The sequence below is a fragment of the Octodon degus genome, unplaced genomic scaffold, assembly GCF_000260255.1.
Source record: "Octodon degus isolate 3935 unplaced genomic scaffold, OctDeg1.0 scaffold00080, whole genome shotgun sequence".
NCBI classification, from domain to species: Eukaryota; Metazoa; Chordata; class Mammalia; order Rodentia; family Octodontidae; genus Octodon; species Octodon degus.
Window position 1 is genome coordinate 10873274 of NW_004524656.1, and position 18260 is coordinate 10891533.

General features: G+C 37.5%; 1 protein-coding gene across 3 annotated transcripts; it reads left to right on the forward strand.

Moving 5' to 3' along the window:
- Window positions 1–14105, forward strand: LOC101581825 (NXPE family member 4). 3 transcript variants are annotated; one of them, XM_023721030.1, is made up of 7 exons: window positions 1–357; window positions 947–1151; window positions 1255–1360; window positions 7421–8154; window positions 8840–8901; window positions 10441–10647; window positions 13281–14105. In XM_023721030.1, the coding sequence occupies exons 3-7, from the start codon at window positions 1265–1267 to the stop codon at window positions 13814–13816; spliced, it is 1635 nt and encodes a 544-aa protein (XP_023576798.1). In that variant the 5' UTR covers window positions 1–357; window positions 947–1151; window positions 1255–1264; the 3' UTR covers window positions 13817–14105. The 3 variants fall into 3 exon arrangements, with proteins under 3 accessions (XP_023576798.1, XP_023576799.1, XP_004636609.1); XM_023721031.1 differs by having other exon boundaries at window positions 1–325; XM_004636552.2 differs by lacking the exons at window positions 1–357; window positions 947–1151 and having other exon boundaries at window positions 1220–1360.
- The last annotated feature ends 4155 nt before the right edge of the window (window positions 14106–18260 follow it).

Genomic DNA, 18260 nt, shown 5'->3' on the forward strand with positions numbered 1-18260 from the left:
TTTAGCTACCTTCACTTTTTTTTTATCAGGTATTTATTGTAAGCTTAGTAAAATTGGACTCCTTAAGGCTCAAGACAAAGACCTTTGTCTTCCTCTTCCTCACCCTGCTCTGCCTCTTAACTGTAGTTTGTGATTCAGGTACTTCCTTAAGGCGAAGCTGGCATGCCTGGAACTTCTGAGCTGAAACACATAGAAGGCTAGGAATCCACACTATCGAGATTGCAATTTATGCCTGTGGTTTGTTTTGATATAGATAAGAAACTCCCATTACCACATTAGTGGCTTCAGAGGAAAACTACCACGTCCAGTTCACTGAAGTTCCCAGGTATGGAATTGAACCAAGACTTTCCACTAAAGGTACGAAAAGATTTTCAAAATGCAATGGGTAAAGGGAAAGTGGTGATAGTCATTCTTAAGTGCTGAAATTTCTATTGTCTGATATAAAATGAGAGTCTGTGGCAGGGGGTACTTGTAGGGGAGAATAAATTTCAAGAGATGAAAATTTTTTAAAGGACAGAATTCAATCAATCTTACATTAGTTTACCTTATTTTAATTTATTTTGTGATCCAGTGATTGAACCCAGAGTTTCACACAAGTTAGAAAGGTGCTCTACCACTGAGCTATATCCTCAGACCAACCCATTTGAAAAGACAACTTGAAATTCCAAGCCAAAGAAAAATATTAATATGGACTAAAGATAAAACATTGATAAAAGATATTTAAAGTAAAATGATGAGCTTTAAAATATTTTCAAGGTTGAAGAAAGGTTAGTAATATAAGTAAATAAGTAATACATGATATAGCAATAAATAATATAAGTAAAACATTTACAGACAAGAATTAAAGGAAGCTGTAAGATCCATTTATACTAAAAGGGCACTGTGATAGTATGTTTTGCAGGGTCAGTGTTTGCTGAAGTGTTTTGTCCACTTTTTTGCATTTAAGGGGGAAAAAAATGGAAATGTAGGAGATGACACCCAGCCCAGAGACGTCACTGACACATGAGCAACCGTGTGTGCTTCCTGTTTGGGGTTTGTAGAGTCCGTGGTGAGTTCCACCACGTTTATCTTCTGTGGAATGCACAAGCTGATAGCCAAGCCCAGCAGCTGTGGAACATCAAGGGCAGTGGGGAAGGCCACAAGTTCTGGGGGTAACTTATCTGAGGATAAAAATAATCAGAATGAATAAAAATTGGATGTGTTTCCATGTTTTGCTTTGCTTTGAGATGGTATATTTCGTATTGTCTCTTGTAGAGTCTGAATTATGAAGAGCACTATGACAAATCGGAAGTCCCTGCTGATACTGTTGCTTTTATTAGTCTTCTGGATCAGTGTGACTGTTTTCCGCAACTCCACAAAGGTAGGAATTGCTTCCTTTCTCTGTCATACAAAAGTAGCTTTCTACTTAAACTTCCTCTATTCTGTGCAAGTCCCAACTGAGACCTGTACATTAGTTTTAGAAGTATCTGCAGCATTAAAATATTAAGATAACGGGTAATTCATAAACATTTATTAAGGAACTTTCTGAAAAATAAATATGCTTATGTAGTAAATTTTATCTGGGTTTTAAAAAATATTGGGTACTTTTTGAAGGGAAACACTTCCCCACCAACATAGAACTTGCCTAAATACTCTACTAAAATTTAAAATGTTGCTTTTGATATTGAATCTTTTCATTTAGATGCTTTCTTGTGTCCAGCAGCTAATCATTGGTTCGACAGTAGCACAGCCTCTAAACCCCCACATGGAGGCTGCAAGGTTGCATCTTACAGTCATCTTGCCTTTTGCTCTAGATTTTAAAAATATTAAAAATTCTAATCTTCACATGAACCTCTGGATTTCCAGCTCTAACTGAAAAAGAAATGTGACCGGCACCAAATACAGAGTTCACCAAAAAAAGTGTATACACACATTAGGAAAAGAAAAAATTGCATAAATATTTTAATACTAAATTTATTGAGATATTATGGGTTTAATATAAATTCTCTTTGGCCACTACAGTTATAAGAGGTGCTCAAAGTGGTGGCCATGGGTTCCAGATGTTTATGAGTACAGCAAACCGCAGCTCAGGTAACATTGGGCAATGAGATTACTGACATGCATTTGTCATTTCTTTTCAATGGCCACCAGTGTAGTGGATTTTCTGTGACATATGACATCCTCTAGGCTTCCTCATACGAGGGTGGTACCATTTGTTGGAAAAACATTAGCTTATTTTTCTTTTCCTGAAGTGTATGCATATCTCTGGCAGACTCTGCTTTTGTGCTACCTTTCCCTGTCTTTAGAACTCTGCTTTTCTTCCTTGATTCAATCTTGCCTGTCTTTGATTTTTCAGGAGATTCCCCATAGGTTCTGGTTCAATCAAGGTACCTCTGTTTCACAGATCTATGAAGTTCTTTTCTGTCTTTTACATGATTTTTATACCCAAAAATTGAGGCTGCTTTTTCATAGAATTCCTTAGCGAGTACTGAAGCTGTTAAAGTTTCTGTCCTAAGTATGGATATTTTCCAGTTTTCCCTTTACTTTGTCGAGTTTTACTATATATATTTTTTTCTATTTTTTTTCTGACAAATGCTCTTATTGCAACAAAATGTCCATATTTATTTCTAGTGTTATTCTGTGACCCATAGACTAATTTAATAATGCTCGCTTTTTATGCTTCCTGGCATATTCCTTTCAACCTATAGGTTTCTTTATAACCAAGAAGCCTTCCTTATAAGTTGCTTCTTTTCTCTACCTATTAATGGGATATTTAGTCCACTTACATGTAACAGAATTATTAGTATGAGTGGATTTAGAGGTACCGCTTTGCTGTTGATTTTCTGTTTGGTCCTTTCACTGTCAGTTCCTGTTTTTCTTTCCGACCTCATTTTGAGCTAACTGAAATTTTTTATTTTTAGTATTTCCTTTTAGTTTTTACGTTGTTTTCAGTGGTTTCTAGACATTATGTCATGTACTCTTAGTTTTTAGAATGAATGTGCCACTTCATTTAATGCACAGTCAATCTTTCAATATCTGTTATTCTGTTTAGTTTTATGTATACTTTACCCTGCTCTCTGTCATACTTACATTACAAATTTACAGTTTTAACTCTAAATAATTTCATGGACTTTAAAGAACTCAAGAAAGGGTGAGGGAGATAGCTCAGTGGAATAAGTGCTTGCCTGGCAAGCACACAGTCCTGAGTTCGATCCCTGGTGCCACCAAAATAATAATGAAGAACTTTACCTTCTGCATTTATCTTTGTACTTCCTATGTATCTTATTCCTTCCTGAAAATCTAGTTCCCACCTGGTATAATTTCCCTTTAGCCTAAAGAATTTCACTTAGCATTTCTCCTAGAGCAAGTCTGAAGTTGTCCCTTCTGTCATGTACAGACACCTCCCCATTCCTGTCTGCCTGTGTGCACTCTCCACTGCTTTTAAAGAAGTTTTTCATTTTTTAGTTCTTGTTTTGTTTTTGTACAGGAGATCAAGCTTGGGACCTTGCACTCGCCAGGCAGGCACTTATGCCATTGGGCTATATCCCCAGCCCAGACTTGTTTATTTCCTAAATTTGTTTGTTGGCTCTGGTATGTGGGTACATACCTGTAATTCAGGCATTTGAGAAGCAGAAATGGGGGGGTCACCTGGAATTTGAGGCCAATGGTGACATGGTTATGTCTGATAGTCCTGTATGCTTTTAGCATTCACTAACATTTAATAATAAATCAGTGTTAGCTTATAATTAGAAAATAAAAAATTTTTAAAACCTATATTTCTCAGGGCTGGGGAGATGGCTCAGTGGAATAAGCTCTTCCCTGACAAGCACAAGTGCCTGAGTTCAATCCCTGGTTCCGCAAAAAAAAAAACTATATTTCTCTATCTCCCATATTCATCAAAATCTGAGAAAATACTAAAAAAAAAACCAGAATCCTTAAGTAAATTATAAAAGAGGAAATAGAAAAATAGGTAGTTATATTTTACATAAAAGCCCCACGCATGTTCAAAGTGGTTTTATTATTTGAACACTTATTTTTAATTGACATATAAAATGTGTATTGTATTCAGTACAACATATTTTAAATGTATATGAATTTTAGAATAACTAAATTAAACTAACTACTATACACTCTCATATACTTTTTGTTTTGTCTTTTTTTCTCCTAAGAACACTTAAAAATCTTCTCCCTCAGCAACTTTTAAGAATACAATACACTGTGATTAACTCTAGCTACCAGGCTTACAGTGTGTCCCCTGAAAGCTTATGCCTCTTCCCTCTTATCTAACTTATTTTTTCTGTGACCAAATGTGTTGTTTACCGCTTCAAGTCATTGGCCGGACCAGTATCATGCAGCTTGTCTCCTATGTCTCTTAGTTGTATAGTTCCAAGACTTGCATTTAAACCATGTATGCATTTTGGGTTCATGTTTGTATAACATTTGATTGAAGGCTTCAGTTGCATTCTTCTGAGTATGAATATATAATTGTCTCACTGCTATTTACTAAAAGGATTATGCTTTCTACACTGTATGCTTTGGCATAACGTCAAAGGACCATAAATAGGTGGTTTATATCTGGGTTCTCTATTCCATTGATCTATGTGTCTGACCTATGTTAGTATTGGGATATTTTGAATACCAGATTTTTGTGGTGTATTTTGAGGTCAAGTAGCATGACCTCTGGCCTTGCTCTTTTTGTTCTACATTGCTGTGGCTACTCAGGATCTTTTGTAATTTCTTATGAGTTTTAAGTAATTTCTTACGAGTTTCCCTGGCAAGCACAAGGGCCTGCGTGCCTGAGTTCAATCCCTGGTTCTGCAAAAAAAAAAAGAAAAGAAAAAAGAAAGAATGAAAATATCATTGATATTTTAGTAAAAATTTAAAGACGGCCTATTTAACAGTATTAATCCTTCCAATCTATGAACATGGAATATCACTGCATTTACTTGTTTCTTGCACAATTTCCTTCATCGGTATTTCACAATAAGGACCAGCAAGATAGCTCAGCAGACTAAATGCCTGCTTAGGCAAGCACAGGGACGGAGGTTCAATTCCCAGTGCTGGCCTCACTCCTAGGCATGCTGAGCTGGCTACAGAGTATGGGAGTGTGGCACATGTCTGTAATCCCAGAGCTAGGGAGGCTGAAAACAGGAGGATCACCCTGAGTCCAAACTGTGAAAGGAGACCCTGTACCAAATACATAAAAATTAAAAAAAAAAAAATTTAATTTCATAATAAATGCTCAGCATACAGGTCTTTTCCTGCTTGGTTAACTTCATTACCTAGAATTTTTTAGTAGCTTTCATAAATGAGATTGCTTTCTTGGCTTCTTTATTCAGATACTTTGTGATTAGTGCATGGAAATGCTATCAAGGGCCGGGGAGATGGCTCAGTGGAATAAGCGCTTCCCTCGCAAGTGCAGGGGCCTGAGTTCAATCAACCATTCCACCAAAAAAAAAAAAAAAAAAGAAAGAAAGAAAGAAAAAAAATACAAATACTATTAATTTTTGTGTATTGCTTATATATCCTACTACAACTTCAATGAATTTATTTATTACTTTTTATAATTTTTGGTGAAACCTATAGGGTTCTCTCTATAGAAGACTGTGTCATTTGCAGATGGGGCTAATTTAACTTTTTGCATTCTGACCAGAAGGGCTTTTCTTTCTTTCTCTTGCCTATTTGACCTGGCTAGGACTTGCAGTACTGTGCTAATCCAAAGTGATAAAGATAAGCATCTTTTCCTGTTATTTGATGTTCAAGAGAAAAATTTCAATTTTTTAACTTTTGAATATGTATTCTCTCCTGTTCAATATTTTGGAATAGTTTAAGAAAGGTTGATATTAGTTCTTCTTTAAATGTTGGGCACAACTCAGAAGTAAAGCCGTTGGTTCCTGGACTTTGTGATGGGAGGTGCTCGCACTGATAAACTCTCCTTGGCTTTCTCTTCGTGAATCAGGCTTGGTAGGTGGCATGAGCCTGGGAATGTATCCACTTCTTCTGGGTTACCCAACTTGCTGGCATATAACTTTTCATAGTAGACTGTTATAATATATCAGTTGTGATACTTTCACAGGATTTTCTTGGTTTCTAATTTTATTAATTTATATCTTCACTCATTTTCCTCTTTAAGTTCAAGGTTATTTCATGTTTTCCAAAACCAACACTTAATATCAGTGACTACTTTTACTGTTTTTCTAGTCTTGATTTAACTGCTCTGCACTTTATTATGACTTTTTTCTGCTAACTTTCATCTTGGCTAGTTTGCATTTTTTTGCTTCCTTGAGGTGTGACATTAGTTTGGTTATTGAAATTGGTTTTTTAGTTATTATTTAGGTGCTTATTGCTATAAATTTCCCTCTTAGAACTGCTCATCTCCATCCCATAGATTTGGCATTTTATGTATCTATTTTCCTTTCTCTCTGTCTCTGCCTCTGTCTCTGCATCTATCTGTGCCTCTCTGTCTCTCTGTGCCTGTCTCAGTCTCTCCATGTGTTTCTGTCTCTGTCTTTGTCTCTGTCTCTCTCATTCCCTGACTCCTTCTCTCCATCCCCATCCACACACACACTACATGACCTTACTTATTCATAAAAGGAATCTTATAGTTATAAACCCTGTTGCAAGCTGATAATAACTAAATCTTGATCACATGAAAACTTCATACATTTACTACATTCCTATGCCATATTCTAAATTTGTAGTGTTACATCCTTTATCTCGTTTAATAGTTAATGAACTATTGTAGCTATTATTTTCAATGAATCTACCTAATCAGCTTCACTCTGTTCGGGGAGGATCAGGTCTCACTGGCTGTTCTGCTCAGGCACTCCAGTGAAGGGACATCAGCTCTCTGGAGGCCTTCATACAAAAGTGCAATTTGCATACCATAACTACAGTGCAAGCGTATTGTAATTTTGACTGTGCATTTATATTTACCAATGAGTTAATGTTTCCTATGGTTTTCTTGTCACTAATTTTACTAATTAGCATCTTTGGCTTTCAGTTTGAAAAATGATCTTTTAGCATTTCTGAACATCTTAGATTTTGGTCTAAGATTGAACACTTTTGATTAAATTTTAGATTTAAGACAAAAATAAAAGAACGGTAGGCAACAATTTTCTACTATATAGTTAAAAACATTTTCTCATTCAATCTTCTCAGCTGCTATTAAAGAAGATTTATTACTAATTTTCAGAAGATGCTCCTCAGACCTCTTGGGGCCAAATAGGTCTTCCAAAATAAATTAACCAATGAAAACTCGGCTAACGTTAATAGAATTTATAAACAAAGTATAAATATGAAACATATAAAATCATAAAAATCTCAGTGTCATTTAATTTCAGCAGCTATCATGGCTTTATAAAAGACAAAATTTAGCTAACCAAATAAAAGTGCTACATTAAGCAGGAACATTTTATCTTCTTTTTTTTTGTCATTTCAGAACTGGCCTGCTCTCAGGTGGCCCGATTCCCTCCTTCGCTGGACTTTCATCAGGAAGACTTTGCACCCCGAAGCACCACCATGTTCAGTAGTTTCTGAAATAGAGACTGACCTGAAAATCAGGAAGATAGTGGAAAAAGTGGACCAGATGATCCCACCCAGACCCTTCACCCACGTGCACACCACCACCAGTGCTGCCCAGAGCACAGCCACCATCCTCAACCCCAGAGACACATACTGCCAGGGGGACCAGCTGGATGTCCTGCTGGAGGCGAAGAACCACCTGGGACGCAGGAAGGAATACGGCGGGGACTTCCTGAGGGCCAGGATGTCCTCCGCAGGCCTGAAGGCCGGTGCGTCAGGGAGGGTGACGGACTTCAACAACGGCACCTACCTTGTCAGCTTCACTCTGTTCTGGGAGGGCCAGGTCTCCCTGTCTGTGCTACTCATGCACCCCAGTGAAGGGGCGTCAGCCCTCTGGAGGGCGAGGAACCAAGGTTATGACAGGGTGATCTTCACAGGCCATTTTACCCATGGCAACTCCCAGGTCAACACTGAGTGCGCCCTGTTTTTAAACTCAAGTGCTGAACTGTGCAGATATCAGGATGCTGAAGACCACGAAGCCTTCTACTGTGAGAGACCTCCACATGTTTCCTGTGCTGCACTCACCCACATGCATTCCAGGAACAAAGACATTTCCTATCTTAGCCAACAAGAAAGGAGCCTCTTTGAAAGGTAAATAATTATCGCTGGTGACTATCTGAGCAAATATAGTGCTTGGCTGATGTGGCAACTCTGTAAATATATCATCTTTGATACTCTATAAGAGTCATGTGGGAAAAGAACTGTGGATCGATTTGGGGCCAGGGCTCAGTCTCCAGAAGGCTTCAGATGTTTTGGATGTTTAATTCCCACTAATGAAATAAAAAATATATAGGTAGAATAAAAATTGAAAATGAATAAGTACAGAGTATGCCATATATATATATATATATGTATGTATTTTATTAATAAATTTACTGAGACATCATGAGATTAATACTACCTTTGGCCTCTACAATTACAAGAGGTGCTTACAGCAGTGGCCATTAGCTTCCAGATGCTTAATAGTACAGCAAGCAGCTGAAATCTGCATGCATTTGGTTTGCAGACTCTGCGTGTGTGTGTGTGTGTGTGTGTGTGTGTGTGTGTGTCTGTGCTCTAACATATGCTCTCTGCATCCCAATAAATCACCTTGCACACTGTCTGAGTAACTGTATCCTGGAAATAATGGGCAAAACATGGAAGTTTACGAAATGATGCGAATATATGGGCGCAGCAGCCAACTCAACAAGAAGTAACCGAAGCTTTGGATAATCTGGCTTCTTGGTTCCTTATCTGGGGCCACCTGCAGATTAATTTCTATATTGTCTTCCCTAAGGTCGAATGTGGGTGTGGAGATTATGAAAAACTCCAAGGTGATTCACGTCACAAAATGCAACAGTAAGTGCTCTGCGTTTGCGAGTTGCTCGGTACTAGAGCAAATCAATGGCCTTCCCCTTCTTCCTGGGTATTTTCACCTTTGAGCCTACTGGCAGTCTTTTTATCTATTGTGTCTAAGGTATCCAAGTGAGTGGATTATTAGACTCACTAAAATATATGTAACATATTTGAGTACATCTACCTCTCATCACCAATCTACTTGACAGATAACTGATTAGCTGCCCATCTTATTTAATAAATTATGAACATTAAAACTCTCTCCCAGTTCTTCACCTAGTTCTTTGCTTCCACACACTATCACTACCACTGATACTATCACTACCTCCTACATCCCTCCTAGCCCAAGAATCACCACCCGGCATGTCAAGATTGACTCTCGCCTTGAGTCTGTCATGTTCCAAATTTAACATGCAATGTAGAACTTCCACATTTGTATTTACTATATTTGTAATTATTTTTGCTCTAAATAGCCCATGGAAAGTTTGTCTAAAATGATTTAAGGAAACACCTTTTATATCTGTATCAGTTTGGCATTAAAATCTTGCTAATCACAAGGTACTTGTCTTCGTTAAAGTATATGCGCTCAAATGTAGAAAGAGCATTTCTCACCAGACATAGACATGGGAAAACTCATCCAACTTGTTAAATTTTAAACTACTGTGTTCGGATGATAAATAATCACTAGCCCAAACCTGCCACATCATCATCTTAGCCACCTCAGCTATTCATAATCCAGTGACTGAGAGTTTAATACCCAACCCTTAGTAGACCTCTAGACCAACACACATATGCTTTCTTAGTGATTGGTTTCTAGGCAATCTAGATTATATCATCCAGCCTTTTACTTAAAAAAGGTATAGTTTGATGGTGGCATTTATGACACTGTGATAATGTGTGACAAAATCAGGGGAAAGTAAGCTGAAATGATAGGATAAGTGACCTGTCACTTACTTTGCAAGAATTGATGATATTGCTTCCAAAGCAATGCTGACAAATACTTAAATTTTATGAGAAGGCCATTTCTTTGCTTTTTTTTCTGTATTTCAGGGAAGGGTCTACAGGATATTCAGGGTCTCAATGCTAGATTGGACTCATAATGATCCACCTGTTTACAGCCTCCCAAGTGCTGAGATTACAGGCGCGTGCCACCACGCCCAGTCTCAATCACCATCTCAGTGCACCCTGGGGTGGGACTGGCATGGCAGGCCCAGGGATCGAACCCTTGGCCCCTGCACTTGCTTGCAGGCACTTTAATCCACGGAGCTATTTGGCCAGCCCAAGAAGTCCATTTCTTCTGGGAAAACAAAATGTGCTCTTACAATAACCATTACTGGGTATCATCTAGAAAACTGACATCATAGAAAAGTTTTACTGACTATTAGGTACTCCACAGTGAAAATACTTCTATATGGCCTTGCCTCCTCCATCACTTTTACACCTTATTAAGAGGAAATATTAGGAAAGATAGGCATTTCTTAATAAATACTGATGGCTAATTTGATGTTTTAGAAGATCCTGTCTTGCTGATTTTTTTGGCAGCAAAAACAGTTCCAGTCAAAGAGAAATGCAAGCCTGGAAGGACATCCACAATCCCCAGTGGACACGTCTGGAAAGACACATGGAATCCTGTCTCCTGCATTTTGACTCCAGTCCAAATGAAAGACTGCTTGAGAGGAAAATTCATATATCTAATGGGAGATTCCACAATCCGCCAGTGGATAGAATACTTCAAAGCCAGTATCAACAGTATGCCTCACTCTAAACTATTTTTCATATATATCCCTTTTAGAAACTTCTTTTTCACTTCATATGTATCAGATTACTCAATCATGAAGCAGTGAAAAATAGTCACAAGTCATTATCTTCTCTAAAATAACAGATTTAGGGGCCGGGAAAATGGCTCAGTGGAATAAGTGCTTCCCTGGCAAGCACAAGGCCATTTTTGCTGGGGAAAAAAAATGTGCTCTTTAATAACCATTAATGAGTATCAGCTGGGAAACTGACAGAAGCTTAGAAGAGCAGTGTAGAAGAACATTACCCCACTGTCCCTGGAGAATTCGTTCTTCACTATTTCCACAATAGTCCTAGAAAATTGTTAGAGCTAAAGATGAGTTAGGACACTGAATCTCCCCCTTCTACAGTTGGTACAGTGATTAAGTATGAAAATTTTAGATTCAGGTGGCCTGGGTTCAAAGCTTAACCTCACGTTCTATCTTGGGGACCTTGGACAAGTTAGAAAACCATTTTGTCCTTTGGTTTCCTCCTTTATGAACCGACGGCAAAAAAGTACCCACCTAGTAAAATGCAATGATATATATAGTGCATTTAGAATGCTGCCTCTTACAAAGTAAGTTCTCATTGGTTTAAGCTATCATCACTATTATCACTACTTGACACTAGGACAGACATCTGGCAGACACAATGGCTAAAAGTGTAAGATTTAGTGTCTAATAGACCTGGTCTGTGTCACTTAGAAACAATAACTTAGAAATCTGGGGCATCTTGTTTATTTTCTCCACCCCAATTTCCTCATGCATCATCTAGAAATAGTAACTATGTGTGCTGTTAATTTTGAAGATGAAATGAGGTAATAGGTATAAAGCATTTAATACCTTATAAGACATTCTGGCACATAGAAAATGCCCTAAAAACAAGAGGAATGATTTTCATTAGTGTCAGGATCCAGACGTGAGAAACCTAGTCAACTGACCCTTGGATTTACTGAACAGTAATAACTCAGAATCAGTTAAGACATTTTAGCAATCCTATATAGAAAACCATCACTACCTATCCCTCTATGTCCCTAGGTCCCAGCTCTTATGACTAGAATAATCCAGAAGCTGTGACTCCACTTAGCCTTTTATATCAGGCCATTCTTATGATCTCTAACTCACAGAGAAAGCAGGTCCTCTCAGGAAAAATGGGATAATTGGTAAGGCCTGGACTACAAGTTAGTTACAAGCAGAATTCTCAGCATGGGAGTTTTCAACTGTGAGCTTTAGAAAGGTCATTCTGGAAGGGCTTCATCATATTCTGTTCATATGAGATTATTTTCAAAATTGTCAAGGTCAGGTAGACCATGTTCACAGGACTTGGGGGTAACTTCAATCTTGCATACTGAATGCATCACAAATTATAATCTTGGACAGGTGACTTTCTCTCTTACTATTCTATGACACGACAATTTGAAAATTACAAAAGGATCACTGAGGTGGATTGTAAGTTCAAACTGATGGTTTATAAACTATAAAGCAATTGACAAAAGTGGTAACACTGTTATTATACCACAAAATATAGTTGGTACCATCCTATGTAAATGGAAAAAAACACAGAACGGAGGAATTTGCAGTGGTTGAAGAATTAGATTCATTTGTTTTCATTATGTTACATTATGTTATGTTACGTTATGTTATGTTATGTTATGTTATTTCACTCATTCATTCAATGTGTATGGCCCTAGCAATGGAAGCCAGGCCTTACACTTTATGCAAGTGCTCTGTCATTGAACCACATCCCCAGCACTGGTATTTATTTATTTATTTATTTATTTATTTATTTTTATTTATTTAGCACAGGATCTACAGGGTCTCACTACACAGATCGGACTCATAGTGGTCCTCCTGCTTTCAGCCTCCTAAGCACGGGGATTCCACACCCAGTCTCATTCCCATCTCAGCGCACCCCGAGGATCAGGGCCGACACAGCATGCGTGGGATCAAACCCCAGCCCTTGCGCCTGCCTAAGCAGGTGCTTTAATCTGCTGAACTATCTGGCTGGCTCCCTTTTTTCCTTTTAGTGTAAATAAAATCAAGTGGAACTTTTCTCAAATGAGCTTGGTTTTTAGTTAACACAGTCTATAAAAATACTCACGAAACTGACTACATCATCTACTATCAGTTACCTTAATATCTTAGTATTCCCAGTCTCAGTCTATCTGCACAATTCTGTAAGAAGGTACGCATAAACCTCTTATATCTGGGTACCACTTTTTTTTTTTTTTTCAGAACTGAGGATTGAACTCAGACCCTTGTGCTTGCCAGGGAAGTGCTTATTCTACTGAGCCATCTCCCCTGACCCAACTTTTTTATTTTAAAGAGAGTAAGCAATTAGAAAAAACAATAAAAATGATACATAATTCCAAAACAAGATGATAGGAAATTAACAATGGTTGGTATATTGTATATAACTATCTTCAAAATAGTTCAGGTTACACTTTTCATTTTTCAAATAATTTTCCAAGTTATCCCTTCAGTTAAGCCTATAATAAATCAGACATGATTAGCCTTCTCAATTCTAAAAATCAAATTGCTCCTACCCTTAAGACAGGCAATCTTTGTAACATTATTCTCCTTTTTTTGGGATGGCGGATTTGTCATCAGCACTGAAGTCAGTAGATCTGCATGAATATGGAAAACTGCAACGCCAATTTGCTGTGGACTTGGATAGAAATATTAACATTCAGTGGCAAAAGCATGCTTACCCTTTAATTGGCTCAATGGTCTATTCAGTCAAAGAGATTGAGTACCTTGCACGAGCCATTGACAGAACTGGAGGAGACAAAAATACTATCATTGTGATTTCTCTGGGCCAGCACTTCAGACCCTTTCCCCTTGATGTCTTCATCCGAAGGGCCCTCAATGTCCACAAAGCTGTCCAGCGTCTTCTTCTGAGAAGCCCAGACACTGTGGTTATCATCAAGACAGAAAACACCAGGGAAATGAACAGTGATGTGGAAAGATTTAGTGACTTTCATGGTTACATTCAATATCTTGTTATGCAAGACATTTTCCAGGATCTCAATGTGGGTATTATTGACGCCTGGGATATAACAATTGCATATGGCTCAAATGACGTCCACCCACCTCAATATGTTATTGGAAATCAAATTAATATATTCTTAAATTATATTTGCTAGATAGCACATATCTCTGAAATCATTCGTTTAATTGAAAAAGATCTATTGAGTGTGTGCTAGGATGCTAGGTGCTGGGTGGTCTAACTCCCTTTTATACTAAGAAGACTGTCTACACTATGGATGCTGGATCTAGCAATTGTGCCAGATAAGATATACTTAATCTAAAATTCCACTAAAAGCGAAACCAAGTATAGTCACAAAAAGGTCCTATGTTTACAGACAGAGCTGTGCAGCTCTTCACCAAGGGAATCTATGATAGCTATGGGAAAAACTTTTATCTAATGTTTCCAATTTCAGAGCAATAAAATATTTTTAAATAAATATATGGAGAAAGCAGTCTTATTTCTCTATGTCTATCATGATAGGCTCGAGATGGTTTCCAAATTAGAACAGAGGTCTACACTGAAAGAGGAAATACATAATTCTAAGGAAGGACCCTGGTTCCAGACACCTCCGGCTTTTCTGTACCAGTTAGGAACTCTCACTGCCATTCTCCAAACTGATTCTCCAGCATTCAGTAGCTAGTATTGTAGGCTAACTTGGGTGGAAGCTAGTGTATTAGAGTTCAAGGAGCTGAAATTTAGTCCTGTTACTACCAGTACTTTCAGGACTTCTGGTAAATCATATCAGCTCTCTAGGTTTATGTTTTTCAAATGAAGGGATCAATCTGTGACTTATGATGTGTAAACTTTCCTCTGTGGAGCGCTGAGTGCCAAAGGCAGCTATTTATATACTATTTTGTGAGACAGGAAGCAGGAGTGGTGCCTGGTGGGCGAGGAGCTCAGCTCTACCATCACCCCTTCAGCCAGAGCATCAGCCACTTCTGCCTCTATGTGTATTATGCTTCTGAATGAGCTTTTAGTTTGAAAAACAATGTTCCACTATTCAAGACATGTTTGAAAGCCACCATATAGATAATCAATAATAGTGGCTTCTGTAATGTATATGGACAGATTAGAATTTTAATCATTGTTGTTTGCATTTTAATAGGTCTTTCCCCAACGTGACCCAAAAGGAATGATTTCTATGAGAATTTCAGTTGAGCATGGCAGTGTGATTATCTGAAGTGACTTGGCACCACAGCCTCAATTCTATGCTCTTCATCAAGCCTTAGCTACCACAGAACACTGACCTACCCTTGCTGCTTCAAGGAAAAACAATTATTAATATGACATCTTAAATCTATTTTTCTAGTTTCTGTTGGGCGAGTGTCATACATCTTCTATTTCTATGCCCAAATAGCTACATCACATTAAATGGAAAGAATATGAAAGCTTTCCCTCTAAAATCGGACAAGACAAGGATGTCCCCAGTCATCAGTTCTGTTTACTCTATTACTCAAAACATTAGCTAGAGCAATAAGACAAGAGATACAACTAAAATGGGTATCAACAAGGAAGGATGAAATTAAATTATTATTATTTACTAATGACATGATCTTCTACATAGACGACCCCAAAAGCTCTACCAAAAAGCTTCTAGATCTAAACTGCATGAACACAAAGGAAAAAAAAAATGAAACTACAGACCAATATCTTTGACATAGATACAAATGTCTTCAATAGAACTCTTTTTTTTAATTATTTATTTATTTATTTTTACATTTATTTAGTGTGTGTGTGTGTGTGTGTGTGTGTGGCCAGCTCAGCCCACGAGGGGGCGGGGCTGGCTGGCATGTGGTGCTGGGGGATTGAACCACAGTCCACTGTGCTTTGCTAAGCTTGTTCTAGGTAGGTGCTTTAGACCACTGAGCCATCTCTCCAGCCCCCTTCAATAGAACTCTTGAAAACAGGGGCTGGTAAGATGGCTCAGTGGTCTAAACCACCTACTTAGAACAAGCTTAGCAAATCAGAGGGACCACGGTTCAATCCCCCAGTACCACATGCCAGCCAGCCCCGCCCCCTGGTGGGCTGAGATGGCCACACACACACACACACACACACACGCACAAAATAAATAAAATTTTTAAAAAAAGAAATCTTGAAAACAGAATTTGACAACACTTTTTCAGAAATCACACAACATAATCAAGTTGGTTTCATGCCAGGAATGCATGGATGCTTCAGCACATGAAAATTAATAAATATAATATACCACATAAACAGATTCAAGAATAAAAATCACATGACCAATTCAATCAATGTAAAAAAAATCAACTTTTTTTTCATTTATGTATTTGGTACAGGGTCTCACTATGCAGCTCAAATTCATAGTGATCCTCCTGTTTACAGCCTCCCCAGTGCTGGGACTACAGGCATGCACCCCATGCCTGAACTCAGTAGCCAGCTCAGCATGACTCCAGGGCAGGGCTGGCACAACATGTGAGACTGGAGACCAGACCCTGGTCCCTGCTCTTGCCAAAACAGGTGCTTGGTCTGCTGAGCTATGTCACTAGCCCTAACAAATTTTAATAGCATTTCATGATAAATATCCTAAATAAAATAGGTATATGAGGATCTTACTTCAACAATATAGAGGCAATATACAACAAACTCATAGCCAAAATCATACTGAAATGGTAAAAACTGAAAACATTTCTCTAAAGTCAGGAATAAGAAAAGGCTGTCCACTCTTTTTTTTTTTTTTTTGAACCGGGGATTGAACTCAGGCCTTTGCGCTTGCCAAGGAAGCACTTATTCCACTGAGCCATCTCCCCAGCCCTGACTCCTTCTATTACTGTTTGAACAGTATTTAAAATTTTACCCAGAGCAATTAGGCAAAAGAAAGAAATAAAAGAAAAACTAATAAGAAAGAAAAAATTCACATTTTACCTACCTTTAAACAATAAGAAATGTACTTAGAGACTTTTAGATGTGGAAAACTCAGGGAAGTGGCAGGATACAAAATCAACACACAAAACTCAGTAGCTTTTCTATACACAAATAAAGAATGTGTAGAAAAAAGAAAAGAGAAAAATAATTTCAATCCAAATAGTTTTCATTAAAAAAAAAATATGAGTAAGCCTAGCCAACAAGTGAAAGATCCTTCTCTACAAATGAGAGGTACAAAATAATAAGGGAAGATATTTTAGTAGATACTATAGGATGAAAACTCTCCTGTTTTTGTTTGTTTGTTTGTTTGTTTGTTTTTCCAGAACCAGGAATTGAATTCAGGCCCTTGAGTCTGCCAGGGAAGTGCTTATTCTACTGAGCCATCTCCCCGACCCCTTCTCCTATGTTTATGGATTGAGAGAATTAACATCATTAAAATGACCCTATTATCAAAAGAAATTGAATTCAGTGCAATAACTATCCATTAAAATACCAATGATATTCTTTACAGAACTAGAAAAATGTAATCCTAAAAGTCATATGAAAACAAAAAAAGCCAAAACAATCCTATGAAAAAAGAGAAATTCTGGAGCTATCATAATACTGGATTTCAGAATATATTACAAAGCTAGTAACAAAAACAGCATGGCACTGGCATAAAAAAAGAGATATGCAAAGCAGTGGAATAAAACATAGGACAGAGATATAAGTCTGTATAACTACAACCACCTGATTCTTGGAAAAGCTAGCAAAAACATACACTGAAGAAACATTGTCTTTTTTAAACAAATGGTACCGGAAAACCTGGATATGTAGGTGTAGAAGACTGAAAATAAATTCCTATCTCAGCCTTGTAGAAAAATCAATTCAAAATGGATAAGAGAGTTAAGTATAAGACTGAAAACTTAAACACTGATCAAAGCAAACATAGAGGAAATACTTGAAATCATGTACACAAAGCAGTCAAAGACTTTCAGAATAAATGTCCAGTTGATCAGGAAGTAATAACAAGAATCAACAAATATGATTACAACAAATTAATAAGCTCTACACAGCAAAAATAAATAATTATCAGAATGAAGAAACATCTTGGAGAATGAGAGAAAACTTTAGCCAATTGCTTTTCTAACAGGGGATTAATAATCAAAATATATAAACAATTCAAAAAACAACAAAAATCTCCAATAAATAAATCAAATAGACAAATTTCAGGAGTAATAGTACTGGACAATAAGGAAATAAAAATGGTAAACATCTGGATCAGGGAAATACAAATCAAAACTACACTGAGATTCCATCTCACCCCAATCAGAATGGTTATTATCAAGAATGTAAAACTGGCAGGGATAAAAGGAAGATGGAAACACTCTACAGTGCTACTTTAAATGTAAATTAGCACAGCCACTGTGAAGATCAACATGGAGGACCCTCAAAAAACTAACAACAGAGATCATAGTGGTGTAGAGAAATAGCATTTAATACTTGTTCTGAGATACACACCAAGATCAATCCCATACGCAGCTGTATAATTTGGTAGGGGCAACAACCACTAGAATACAACTTAAATAAGAGAGCATTCCAGTTTCTCTTTTCTTTTGAGCATTTTTTCCTACTTCACAATATCTATTGTACATGGAATGGGGAAAAATAAAAGAAGATAAAAGGAAATATAA